This window comes from Leuresthes tenuis, unplaced genomic scaffold (assembly GCF_036924035.1).
Source record: "Leuresthes tenuis unplaced genomic scaffold, fLeuTen1.0.hap1 SCAF_19, whole genome shotgun sequence".
Classification (NCBI taxonomy): domain Eukaryota; kingdom Metazoa; phylum Chordata; class Actinopteri; order Atheriniformes; family Atherinopsidae; genus Leuresthes; species Leuresthes tenuis.
The window spans coordinates 14,100,428-14,113,672 of NW_027325373.1; the positions used below are offsets into that span (position 1 = coordinate 14,100,428).

The 13,245-nt window shown below is 39.2% G+C and overlaps 1 protein-coding gene across 1 annotated transcript; it reads right to left on the reverse strand.

The window, feature by feature from the left end:
- Nucleotides 1-6,447: 6,447 nt before the first annotated feature.
- Nucleotides 6,448-12,258, reverse strand: ak1 (adenylate kinase 1). Its single transcript, XM_072371396.1, has 7 exons — nucleotides 12,153-12,258; nucleotides 8,138-8,175; nucleotides 7,464-7,499; nucleotides 7,189-7,352; nucleotides 6,902-7,018; nucleotides 6,620-6,811; nucleotides 6,448-6,531 (listed from the first exon to the last, which is right to left on the reverse strand). The coding sequence occupies exons 2-7, from the start codon at nucleotides 8,142-8,144 to the stop codon at nucleotides 6,463-6,465; spliced, it is 585 nt and encodes a 194-aa protein (XP_072227497.1). The 5' UTR covers nucleotides 8,145-8,175; nucleotides 12,153-12,258; the 3' UTR covers nucleotides 6,448-6,462.
- Between the last annotated feature and the right edge of the window lie 987 nt (nucleotides 12,259-13,245).

Here is a 13,245-nt window from a genome sequence, read left to right on the forward strand (position 1 = left end):
TAGCAAACAGACTCAGAGGAGTCATCCTCCCTTTAACTCTCCACACAAAGCCTATTGGGCAGAGGAGAAAATCCAAGGAAAAGACAAACAGACACACTTCAACAATGCAACAAAAGTATATAAATAACTACAGGATCTGGCAGCTATGTTTTTCTCTGTCTCCACTTGCATGTTGAGTGTTTGAGGTGTCAGTATTTTTATTCAAATATGTCACTATTCTAATATGTATCGTCTTTTCCATACATATCCTTTTTCATAGGATTTTCCATCCTTATACATATGCAACGCAAGGAACATGCTAACTTCCACCTTGGAGGAAGTACTTGCAGTTGGAGGACAAAGAAAATCAATTACAGCTGATTATAATTAATACATGTCCTGAAGGTTGCATTTTCGGCCTGCAAATTAACCGTGAAGGTTCTGATTTGAACTAGGTTGTCCTTCAACACACAAATCAGTTTTTATTAGTGTCAGAAATGTATTATCAAAAGGTCATTATCCACTTTAATGAATTTAAAATTTTACATGTGTAAGATGGTGTCAAATCAAGCTAATCCATAGCCCTTTACATATGTCTAGTTCGAGGTGGGACAGACTGTGTGGCACCTCAACGTTCTATTAAAGCAAGGAAGCAGAAAGGGGTCTTCAAAGTTGATGCAGCTCTCAGAGCTATACTTACCAGTAATACATGACTTAGTAGTGTGTAAGGGAGAGCGAGCATGGTCAAAGACACCATTTTTGGTCAGTTTATTTCTCTGGTTTCAGTTCACAATGAATATCCTCTCTGGGCACTTTACAAAGAGAGTAAACAAGTTTGATGCTCCAGACAATGAAGCTGTCAACACTTCTCTGATTCCACGACACCAAAATGCTTCTTGAAAGCACAAACTGATAACCACCTCTGTTTGGCCAGTACTCGCGTGTTAAGAGGTGTTACTTCTTCATTGAGTTGTAGCATGATCATATGAAAAAGGCACAAATTGTCACAAAGGTGACAAATTGGACTGCAGTGTATTCTGTGCTAAGATTTGTCTTCCCTCTTTTAAGTAGCATGTTCAAGCAAATGCACAGGCCATAAGAAAAGCTGAAGTTAAGTTGACGCTAATGTTTACTTCTATAGACTTTTATTTAGTAGGTAAGGAATATGTTGCAGTTAGTGTTGACATTCACACGAGCCATGAGCGAAGCAGTTCAGGATTTTTTGTTTTTTTTCTTATGTTGCAGTTGGCATTCACATCAGTGGTTACCCAAGACATGCTTCTACAATGGCACTCTGCTTCAGTAGCATTCCTTTTTACTGGTGCCTGCCCCCTCAACTTTTCCGCCCCCCTCACAGTGAGTAGTTTTTCAATAACAGGAAACAATCGGCCATCATCTTTCATCACAGGTTGACGTTAGTTCCCGCACGGTGCCACTGGGTCTCTGTGCTGCCAGCCAGCCAGCCAGCCAGCATGCTGCAGTCTATAGCGAAGTACAGACTGCATAAAGTGTATGCGTCGGCTTCCTCATTTCCTTATCGTCCTCCAAGGGGGGATCTAACACTAGGCCTTGCACTGGTGATATAGTAGGCTGATACACGATGAATATAAATCTATGATCATTACAAAGTAATTTAATGTACATCTTCAGTCCTCTCGGGGAGTGGAATGACAAGGCTCTCATTATATAATGGTCTCATTTGCAAAGTCCTATCTCATTTTGAATGTAATTCAAGACTCTTTTCAAGATTCAAGTGAGCCTAGGTTTCAGTTAATTGACTGATCCCAATTCATTCTAGTCATGAAATCACAAATAACTGTCTTTCACATTTTACTCCCAGATTATTCTTGTGTTGATGACTGACTAATTATCCAGATGACTCCCCTGAGACAGTGAATGTCCACATCACATTTAGCCTCACAGATAACAGTTCTGAGATTTTAGATTTTATGGACTGTTCAGATCGTTAGTTTCTCGCCTACACTGTCTATATAAACTTTTATCATGGATACTGTTTGGAAACTGTATATTTTCTTTTTCACAAAATAAAGAAAGGTAATGGAAACCAGGACGTTGCCTCGTGTTTTTTTATCTCAACTCAGAAAAGAGACATTTGATTAATGCTCCTGAAAGATAGAAATGCTAATATTCAGATTTGACACTGAATACGCCAACTAGTCCTACTAAAATAAACTGTGAAAATTAACTTCCGTGAAACGAAATCCATGTAAGCAACTTGACATTAGCTTCTAAAAACCTTGATAATACACAGAGGAATGGTTTGACAGAAGCCGAGAGATTGACAAACTGATACGTGACAGCGGAATGACAAGGTGAGTTTTGACTGGTGTGCTAACTGCAGAGTGGCCCTTTTGTTCTTTGGTGTAGTGTTATAACAACCTGGATCAGTTCATGGCTGGACTCCAGATGAGTGAAATGTTAGTACTTAAAAATAAAATTTTCAGTCAAGTCTGATGTGAGCTGATATTAGCTCTCAGGTTATTTAGTGCATGCACTCTCGTATAGTTACAATGTGTGTCAAAGGTTACTGAGTACTACCTATCTCATCTAAGACCCTGTGAAATAGGGGGGGTAGAGCGACTTTATCAAGTCAGTGTGATAAAAGATGTAAATTCATGGTGGGAAAACGAGCTGTTGTATTGTATTTCTATTATTTTGACCAAAGCATGTCACAGACATTTCATTCAGAACAGAAGAAATTGTGTAATCTTGTGAAAGAAGGGTGAAAAATTTCTTCTTTAATTGATATGAAAGTCACTGTTAAGCTCTCATTTATTGTAATAAACAGTTCTGAGTTTATCCGTTCTTTAAATTGCCCTATCTTCCTTCAGGTTTCATGAGGAATTCAGAAACATGCTGTATGCTCAGTTTCCAGAACTGTTTGCATACTTTTCATTTTGTCAATGCTGATTGTATGTTTTTTGTTACTATTGTATGAATGCTGATTCAGGTTTCACACTTTTGTAATCCTGTTTCTTTTTTTGTGAGAGTGTAGATTCAGCAGTATATATCTGCAAATTGCAACATTTCAATTCTTCTTCTTCTACTACACATCTACTATGTTTGTTGCAAAAAAAAAATGCCACAATGCTTAGATGGTGAGTGATACAATAGTGTTACTCTATTGAAAATCCCACATAGCATGTCATTGTAAGTGTAAACTGATTGTACCTCTTAGAATTATTTATGAGCAGGCTGCTTATCAACGAGTGAAAATTATCTAAATTATTTAGGTGTTTTGTGACACTTTGAAATTCCTTATCTCTATTATCTGTTTGATAAAAGGAAAAATCTGCTGAAACAATAAACTTCTATTAAATACCATTCATCTTCAAGTCCTCTACACAACCTGTAAGTCTCATTTCATTGTTTCGTGTGGTTCTTTGTGATTTGGGTAGTTTCATTTGATGGCCACATTTAAGTTTATACCTAAGTTGGTTTTAGCCAATCTCTTGCAATCGACATACAAACTAAATTTAACTCTAGTGGACCGTTACTTGATGAAAGTGTAAATTTTTCTTGTCCTAATTGAAAATTTGATTTTAGGACATAGAGTATACCCACTTTGATGTCACCTATTGGTTGACAGCTGAACGAAATCTTAGATTTTTGGAATCTATTGGATAATTTAAGTGACACTCAAACTACCCTTCACATTCTGAGGTAGAATTTTAAGTTTTGATATAACTCAAAAGGAATAATTAAACCTGTTTTACCCAACTGAAAAATAACCTACTAACAATAGGCTTTTTAAGTGTGATGGAGAAGGTATTGAATCAGTATTCAGTCGCATGTCAAATGACTCAGTAGTTGTCGAGGGCATTTATCATCTTAGACTCAGATCAGCATTTCTGAGAACACAACAACCAAGTGCAATTTCCCCTAAGGTTGCTTTTCTCGGTGCTACTAGAGTGAGCACAGCCAGTTTCACTTTGTAGTTACATATGTTTAATAACTGGAATATCTCATAGGGAAGCTATGAAACTAACAGGTAAAACTCATGAACAAAAAGAGTGTAAGACAGCTGGCAGCTCACTTTCAGTCCAGCGGTGTAGATTAAAAGCCCGGACTAAAACAAATAACTAGCTTCGTGATCCCATAAAGTCCTGATTGTCAGAAATTGCGGTCCAGCATAAAGCCATGTAAAGTCATCTCTTCATTGTAATATCTTACATTATGGTTGCTGGGGAGGTAGTGGTAGTTAGTTATCATACCTGTAGTGCTGCTTTCGTTATAGCTCTGGCTACTATCGACAATGAGAAATGATTTAATTGGCTCATTTTTGTGAAACTATCCTTGTTTTAAAAACCTTTTACACTCACTACTGTTGATTAGAAAATAATGTGGTTTCACACTCCCACTTTGGCGCTGTTGGTGAAAAAAACAGAAATATAACATGTTCCTTGGTCTTAATGGTTTCATCCTTTTTTAAACCAAAACTTATCACTTACTTATTCTGTGCATGACCTACATGGTGCTTTGCCTTTTTAACTGGCTGTGTTAGCAGTAAAATGCTAGTGTGGAATGACAAATCATCTCTTCCCACTGTGGTGTTAAATTAAACATGAAAAGCTGAAAATGCATAGACAATACACAGGATGATTGGATGATGGGCCATTTGTATGCATCCAATGGCCATGATATCTAAGCTTAGCTCAAAAAAATCAACCATTAGTTCTGTAGTAGGTGAAAAGACAAACAAATGTGTTGATAACCTGTTGACAGGTCCTACATGTTGAGGCTTTAAGCAGGTCATGCGTGAGGATTGCTTAGATTCTCTTTACTTACACTAACAATAGTTCAAGAAGTGGTACTCTGACATAATTCACAAAGGTTTATCTTTGGTTTTGATCCCAGAGCTGCCGGCCTGCAGGTAAACATAAAGTGTAATAGTTCTCTCTCGCACTAACCCAGACACAAGGCTCTTTTTCGTTCTGTGCCGTACGTGCCATACAGCAACCTCCACATGTCCCCTTTGTTTTTGCACCTTTTAGTAAGAACGGCATTCCTAGCATTCAAGCAGCATCCTCAATGACTTTATGAAAGTGCTTAGAGACGCCTTCTCCTGATTGACTTTCCGATAGACACATCCTGTCCACCTTCAGAGTCTTTTTCCCCTTCCTCATCCCCACAGAGCAAAGTCATGATCAGGGCTGTCCATGGAGAGAAGTCCGGATACCTGCTGTAATGTTTGCTTGGCCAGCTGGAAATACATGTGTTTGTTTGAAAGAAAGACGAGGAAGGTGAGAGGCAGAGGAAGGCCAGTTGGTCATCAAGGCCTCAAAGGAAAATTTGTATTAACATTGGTGAACTATGGCTAAAGCAGGCTGTCCTGTATCCTGTTTTGTCTACATTCTCCTGTGTCTTCACCATGATTAATGAACAGAAAAGCATTTGCCTCATTGTCACCCTTTATGTGTGTGTTTGGTCCAGGGTCAGTGTCAACTTTGTTTCAGAGTTATTATCAAATAATATCAGTTCTTTATTATAGAATCTTTAATTTTTTTTTTTTTTTACACATACCATTTTATAGATATCTCTGTTACATTGTTATGAATAGAAATGGAACATCTCTGTTCTTCAAATATATTTGAAAATGCATGTTTGCAGTCCGTGACAGTGGAAAACAGGACAAAGTTTTGTCAGTGTAAAGGTAATGTACATGTACACGTTTCCACACTTTGTCCACAGGCGGAGATGTCAATGCCACAGGAGTCCTTTAGAGAGAGTTTTTTTAGTGTCCTTCCAACACCTTTTTGTGCTCTCACAAAAGTTTTCACCAAAGGGAGTTATTTTCTCCCACAGAAGACACTTTTCCTGAGCTTCCAGAGGAGTCTCATTTGTTGCATGGCCTTTTCTCGCATATCTTATCAACATTGAAAATTTGCATAATCCCTGTCCAGTGGGGCTAACTTGGCACACCTAAAACAAAAAATAAGCAACCAGTGCTACCTCACACTCCTCCACTTCTCATCAATCACCTGACCAAGGAGGCATTACAGGATTAGCAATATGAAAAATATAATGTGCTCTCTGTAGATCTGTTCTAAGAGACTGGAAAAAGAAAATGATTCAATTTTAGCACTATTTCAGCAAAATATGGACATATTTTTGAGTTGTAGATACATCCACATTCATGTTCTGCACAGAAATGGAGCAAGACATTTATACTACAAATGAGCCTATATACATGGACAAAAGTGTATCTGGATGCTGTGGATTATATTTCAAATTGCTTTGTTGCTTTGTTGCTTTAAACTCTGATTCTAATTGCTGGATTTGGATTAGACCTAAGGCATCCTTCATCCTCAATTGATCATCTTTTCTTTTTTTTTACCTGGTTACTCGGGTCATGTATTATTTTTATTCTTTTTAGCAACGTAAATTTCTTACAAAATTTACACAGAGAAAGTTCCCCCAAAAAAAACAACAACCAGACACAGCTCATCTAGTTATGTTGTTTTACTTCAGTGCATCAATAGCCTTGGAGACTTGACTAAAGACGTCATCCACGGGCAGCTCAGAGTCAACCTGTGGATAAAAAAAGATGACAGAGATTTGTCACATTTAACAAACATTTCACTTTTTTGTTTGTCGGCAGAATAGATGCGATACACACCTTCCTAACAATACCACGGCCTTCATAGAAGGCGATGACCGGCTCAGTTGCTTTATAATACAAGTCCAGGCGCTTCTTGATGGTCTCTTCATTATCATCAGAACGGCCGCTGGTCTCACCGCGTTTCAAGAGCCTCTTGACCATGGTCTCTCCTTTTGCGTCAACGTACAGCAGCAGGCATGGTTTGCCAATCTGAGATCAAAGACAGTTTGATAATTGAAGCTTATTCTATTCATTGCTGCAGGGACAGTTTGTACTCCAAGATGCTGTCAATGCTCCTACCTTCTTCTCAAACTCCTCTCCCTGCTTCACCTCACGGGGGTAGCCATCAATGAGGAAGCCCTTGGAGACATCAGCCTTGGCGATCATGGCATCCTTAATCATGTCTAAGACTGTGTCCTGCAAGCAGCCACCAAACTTTCTGATCAACCTTCACTATGATACAGCATTTCAGACAGAAAATAGGACATAAAATCTTTTTTTTTATCTGTGTATGCTCAAAAACAGTATAAGTTGCAAAGAATCAAAACCAATTTTTCGATTTAATAAATCCTAGATTCCTCTCTTACCAGGGGTACAAGTTCTCCCTTCTGCATGATGGCCTGGAGATGCTTGCCCCTCTCAGAGCCAGAAGCCACCTCAGCACGGAGCAGATCACCTGAAGACAGGTGGGTGTAGCCATACTTAGCAACTATCTTCTCGCACTGGGTGCCCTTTCCAGAGCCAGGCCCACCTAAATAAAAGAAAACAAAAGAAAAATCAAAATTGTGGCATCAAAGAAATCGTTTTATTCACAGTTAAACGTGCTACTGGGAAAGTATTAAGAGCACCTCAGAGTACTCACCCACAACAAAGATGATCTTGGCATCTTTAATTTTGTCTGAAATGAGCATAAATAAGAAAGGTTAGGAATCCGTGCACATGGGTGTTTTTTCCACACCAAAAAGAGATTTTTGCAACAAACCATCTTGAATGTCTTGCAAGTTGGATGTTGATGCATTTTCCATTTTTTGGTAACAGACCAAACAGTCACTTGGTCCAGCGGGCTCTTTTGACTGTGCTCGCTTTGTTGAAGGTTTGTGCTATCACTTAAACTGTGTTGACATGGCAACTGTTGCTACCTATTAATGCTATGTAGCCAGGGGTTCATAGGGAACCACATGCCTAAACAATGTGCAAGAAATGAAAAACAGGGCTTATTAGATGTGTCATGTCAATTTTACATGAGCATTGGATTATACAACAGAATTTGTGTTATCACATCAGAGTGATTTAGTTCTGTAATATAATGAAATACTGTATGTAAGTGGAGGGTTCCTATACTGGAGAGTTGGGACTTTCAATGCATTATCAAAGCATACCAGAAGAGGGCAGTAGAGTCCATGAAAAAACAAAAGTTACCCTCTGCTTTACTGACAATGCATTAGTTTAATAATCAAAATACATATCAGCAGGTTCCACTGAGATAATCATCAGCAATAAAGCAGTGATAACATCTCTGAAGCATGTGTTAATTACCTGCCATTGTGTTGTGTCTGTAGAGTGTCTTTCTTCAACTGGAGGGCAGAAAAGGACACAGAAAACGAGATAAATTCACAGCTTCAAGACAAGGGTTCATGTTGCAGTCACAAGAAAAAACAATATTTGTCAATGTTTTTGTAATTTGGTAGTTTATCAAATCCACCTTGGATAAGTCATTATCAATGCAATACTGCCCCCTTGTAAAGTTTTACATAACTGCTCACCAATTTTGCTTTACTGAAAATATTCTTTATTACTAATTATACAATGAATATCTTTAAATCATGAATGTTATGTAACACTATAATATGAATGGAATCATTTCATTCTGTCAAAGAAACCTATTCCTGTGAAAATCCCCTGCTCTAATCTGTGCATACTTCAGTTTGTGACTCATGGTGCACTTTTCATCAACCTCGCACATCCATAAAAACATCAATGGAGATACCTTCAGAAGTAATGTACATGCATAACTAAGGAAAAATTGTGGGGGGCAACTATAGTTGCAAACTGCTCTGACTGTGTGTGTCTGTACTCCTACGGTGTGTTCACAGTTTACAAATTAGTTACAGATGGGAGTGTCAGACTTATAAACAGTAGCTGGGACATTGTGAGTAGTTAAGGTCATATGAGAGTCACTGCAAAGCCGTGAGTCACTGACCCACGTGTCCCACTCTGCAGGATGATAAGGGCAAAATCTGAATGTTGTGGTAGATGGAGTCCAGAGCTAGCTAGAAGGAAAGACTCAGCCCATAAGTTGTACCCCAAGAAGTGGAGTAACTTTTGAAGACAGAGGTGTACACATCCTGGACAGCAAAGACCAATGGCTTGAGGGGAAAAAAACAACTTTATAGAGAGGAGGTGGCCTCAAATATCACCTAGCTGACACAAATGCTGTCTTAATTCTCCACACCAGGCAGTTCCACCACCATTCACACCTTGGACTAACATATAACTAACATATTTGCAAACAACTCATATAACTATAGATGACCCAACCTTTCCGTGACTCCCCTAATGCCCCAGTTACAGTTAATGAGTCTGAATCTCCCCAGCGGTTGGTCAGAATGGAAAAAAAAAAGGAGGGGGGGGGATTCTTCATAAACCAAAAAGTGAATTCTAGTTACCTTTATTCAAACTCTCAGGATTAACAGAGACTACAACACAACTCTGTAATTATTTTCAGCATACCAACACTAAGGCTAATAGTCCCTTGAGTACAATGTTGGCTATTGTTTTTGTTTTTAAAATGTACGTCAAGCCTCGACTGCTGCAAGCCAAAACTCCCAGTGGGTACAAAGCATGGAACCTGAACCTGAACCTTGTGTCTCGACACTTGTAAAGATAGCCCTATTTTTGTTCTCCTTTACTGTTTAAGTGAATTCAAATATCAATCATTTAAATATACTGAAAAACAAGCACAACCTGTTACGCTCTGGTGTCCTGGAAATAAAGAGGAGACAGGAGAGGCTTCTATTTGTAGCAAGTGTGGTTCGTTAACGCCGCCAACTCAGAGTAAACAACGACAGCAATTCTAGTCTCACAGCAGCTGATTGGCTCAGGACTGACTGTTCATTTTGACTAAATAAAGAACATTATAACGAAATGACTTCCTGTTTACTCTTTTCTTTTTGCTAACTTAAAGACAGCAGACGGAAGAATGAGGAAGAAGGTTGGCCGTGTGCGTCCTTTGTGTGAATAGATATCTTCAAGTAGCAGTTTGCCAGTGACATATCCTTCAAGTTGAAAAGAGCTTGTAAAGTTGCTGTCATTTCATGTGGTGATTAAACATATTGGGCTATACAGCTGTTTTCCACTGATTAATGTCAAAATGCTACATTTATTCACTGTATGTGGAGCACTTAACATCAGTATCTACTATCATCTTCTGGTTTGTCTTTTGGAAGTTGTGTTTGACTCTAGATTATAGGATATATATATACATTACATGTGTACTGGTTATGGTTGTCAAGTAATCTGAGCAGTTTCTGGTACGTGAATTATCATGTGTCAAGAGGCAGAAGGAGGAATTATCAAATTACTTGGTGATTCCAGATGTCTTGGAATAGTCTCCAAGAAGGACCGAACATACTGAGTCCAGAAAACGATTATGATTCTTTAGGGTTAGCTTTTAAAATCTTGAGTGTGATAATACAGAAAAATGAAAAGTAAAAATAGTAATTATTCATGAATATGATACTGTTTGAATTTTGTTTCTCTAAAAAAGCCATTTTGTTGTTTTGTTTTGTTTTGTTTCTTGATGATTTTTCTATATCACACTTTTAACGCAGCCCAGCTTAAGAAAAATTCAATAACGGGGCTGACTTTAGATTAGATTGAACAAACCTTTGACAATGTGGCTGTGACAAAGGTGATGCAAGTTGTTTCAACAAAGCTACCCTTTGGAAAAATAACACTCACACATTTAAGAATACACCAAAGCTGCATTCACTGCAAGTTTGTTTTCTGATTCCCATTAGCAACACGCCTCAGTAGTGTTGGTGCTGTGTCTCAGGTGTCCAGTTTTATGTCAGCAGACATTAACCCCATGGTCACTGTAAATGTCACTTGGAGGCAGGCATCTGAGTCAGCACGGAGCCTCTTTGGGAATCCCACTCTGGCCTATTATGGTGCTATCTTTTGGTACCATTGCTTCTTTGGCATTTCTGACATTTCAAATATGGTGCAACCAAGACTGTATGATTTAGTGTTCCTTGGATTTATGGAAGGGAAACAAAATGTGGCATTCCTGCAGCATAAAAGTTTTAAGACAATTCCAAAGTTAATCAAATTATAGATCAGGCAGGATTTGAACTGGACTTTATCCCATCAGGATCAAATTTTCAAGATCCACATGGTCCCCCCTTTAAATGTTTGAATATCTTATTAAGATCATGCAACAGCCTGCAATTAGGTGCAGAATGTAAAAATATTTTAGAGAACCTGAATTATCAGTGAAGGTGCACTTAGATGTGAAGTGAATAGAAGTGAATTCAGGAATTCTTCATTTTCTCCTTGAACTGAAATACAAAAATGCTGGACGAATCACGACTCCCCCCTACCATCAGTCCACCTCGCATGTCCCACCCACAAGCGTTATTACAGTTTTTTAACATGCTGCCCAGCTAAAAAAAGACCCAGTCAGTCTGCAGCTGTCAAAGGATGTCGTGTCAACCATTCTCATAAAGCACATGGACATCAAGCCATGTCTGATTGCTCCTGAAAGCAACTGGAGGGAAAAAATAGTATTAAGTAAATGATCTGTTAGTACATTCACTCTGTATACCAGCTGGTTACTATGGTAATCTGCAGTTTAATTAAGAGCACCGCCCCTTTAAGAGAGAACAGGGGACCCTTTGACGTCAGTGCAGTTGGAAATATTCTGTTATTTTGGTGAAATGATGGAGCATGAGAAATTTTGTTGTTAGCTGCAACTGTTGTGAATGCGACTGAAAGTGGTCACTGCAATGTGCAGCATGTGCACATAAGAATCAATAACACTCAGTGATCAAGTGTTAATGACCATTATGGGGGCTAGAAGCATTGCAGTGGATTTAAATGGCTACAGAGGCTTGTGTGAAAATGACCTTTAATGCCTGGAGGTTTAATGAATGGAATGTTTAGTTTTAGCAGAAGTCGATGCAAAAATCCGCAGTGAAATGTGACAGCAAAATGATAATTATGTAATCCATTGAGCACATCGCTTGAATGACATTCAAGACCACAAGCCCGTGCATTGCACAGACATGTCTGATCCTCTGGAGATGTTAACCCCTTTAAACGGTGACTCACCATTGCCTCCAGAAACCAGAGGACAGTTTGATATTTTATGCGCTGCTTAGTATTCCCACTTTCCCTCCCATTAAACAACCATGCCTACTCTGCCTGTCTGTAGTCTCTCTCTCTGTCTGATATTCCCCTGTTCATCACTTCCTCCGACAAAGTGAGACATAGTCACAGCCTGTTCTGCCTTCTCTTCTTCTTCTACTGAGCCTTTGTCCCTTGTACTGACCTCTCTTCCAAGCTGTGGCTTTAGATCCCAGTGCAAGGGGCTGCTGTCCCTGGATCCCCGTGTTTGTGTCTGCACAGTTCCTGCTGTACGGCAGCCCTCCCTCCCCCATCCTATGCCTTTTTATAGCACAGCTGAGCCTGCTCAGCTCGTGGTGCATTCTGGGTAAGAGGGAGGAAGAACTGAGAAGGAGAGAGAGGGAGGGCAAGTGTGATGGATAGGGGGGGGGGAGCGGTTGTAGAAATTAGAGGCAAGGGACAAGAGGGGGGCTCTGTGGCAGAAAAGGTCGGCAGCTGTCTGTACAGCCTCATATTATCCAGCTCATTTTGTTGATGCTAGTTTTTGGGAGTGTCTGTTAAAAAGAGGAGGATATGTGCTACAGGAACTACATGCTCAAGAGGAAGTGAGTTTATAAAAGGAGGAATTATCTGATCAAGTTAACACAAGCCGAGTGTGATAAAGAGTAATGTTACTCCAATGAACATTGGAGTAAGAGTCAAAATCACTTTTGGTGTTCTGTGTAGTTATTTGCACTACTGAATCTATTATTCCCACAGCTCCCATGACACAATTAGGGGACAGTATCGCGCTTTATTAAAACGCTTCACATTCCTACACAACCTTGGTTACGCAACTGCCGTTGATCAACAACTTCGGACAGCTCTTTCTGTGTTGCTTCACCCACGATTAGAGCTTGAGAAATCCAGTTCTATTCAATGGATCGTGTGACTCTCAGATAGTGGAATCATTTCCCAGTGGGCTGAATGTGTTGGCATGCATGTGATAGAGGTGCGTGGCACTCTTTTCTACCACTAGTTTTCTGTCGGTGTGAGAAAGCGTTGGAAAAGCAGCCCAGCTGAAAACCAAAAACAACCAAATAAACATCGGAAACATTTTATTAAAAGCATGGGGGGGGGGGACACACTTTCATGTCCTCAAAGGAAACATAAATACAAAAAATATTTATATGTACAAATTATGGCAAAAACAATTTGAAGCGTACCAGGTACTTTCTAAAAAAAAAAAAAAAAAAAAAAGAAGCTAATTCACAAAAAGACAATGTAATGAATACATCAACTGCAGCTCCCAATGTGTT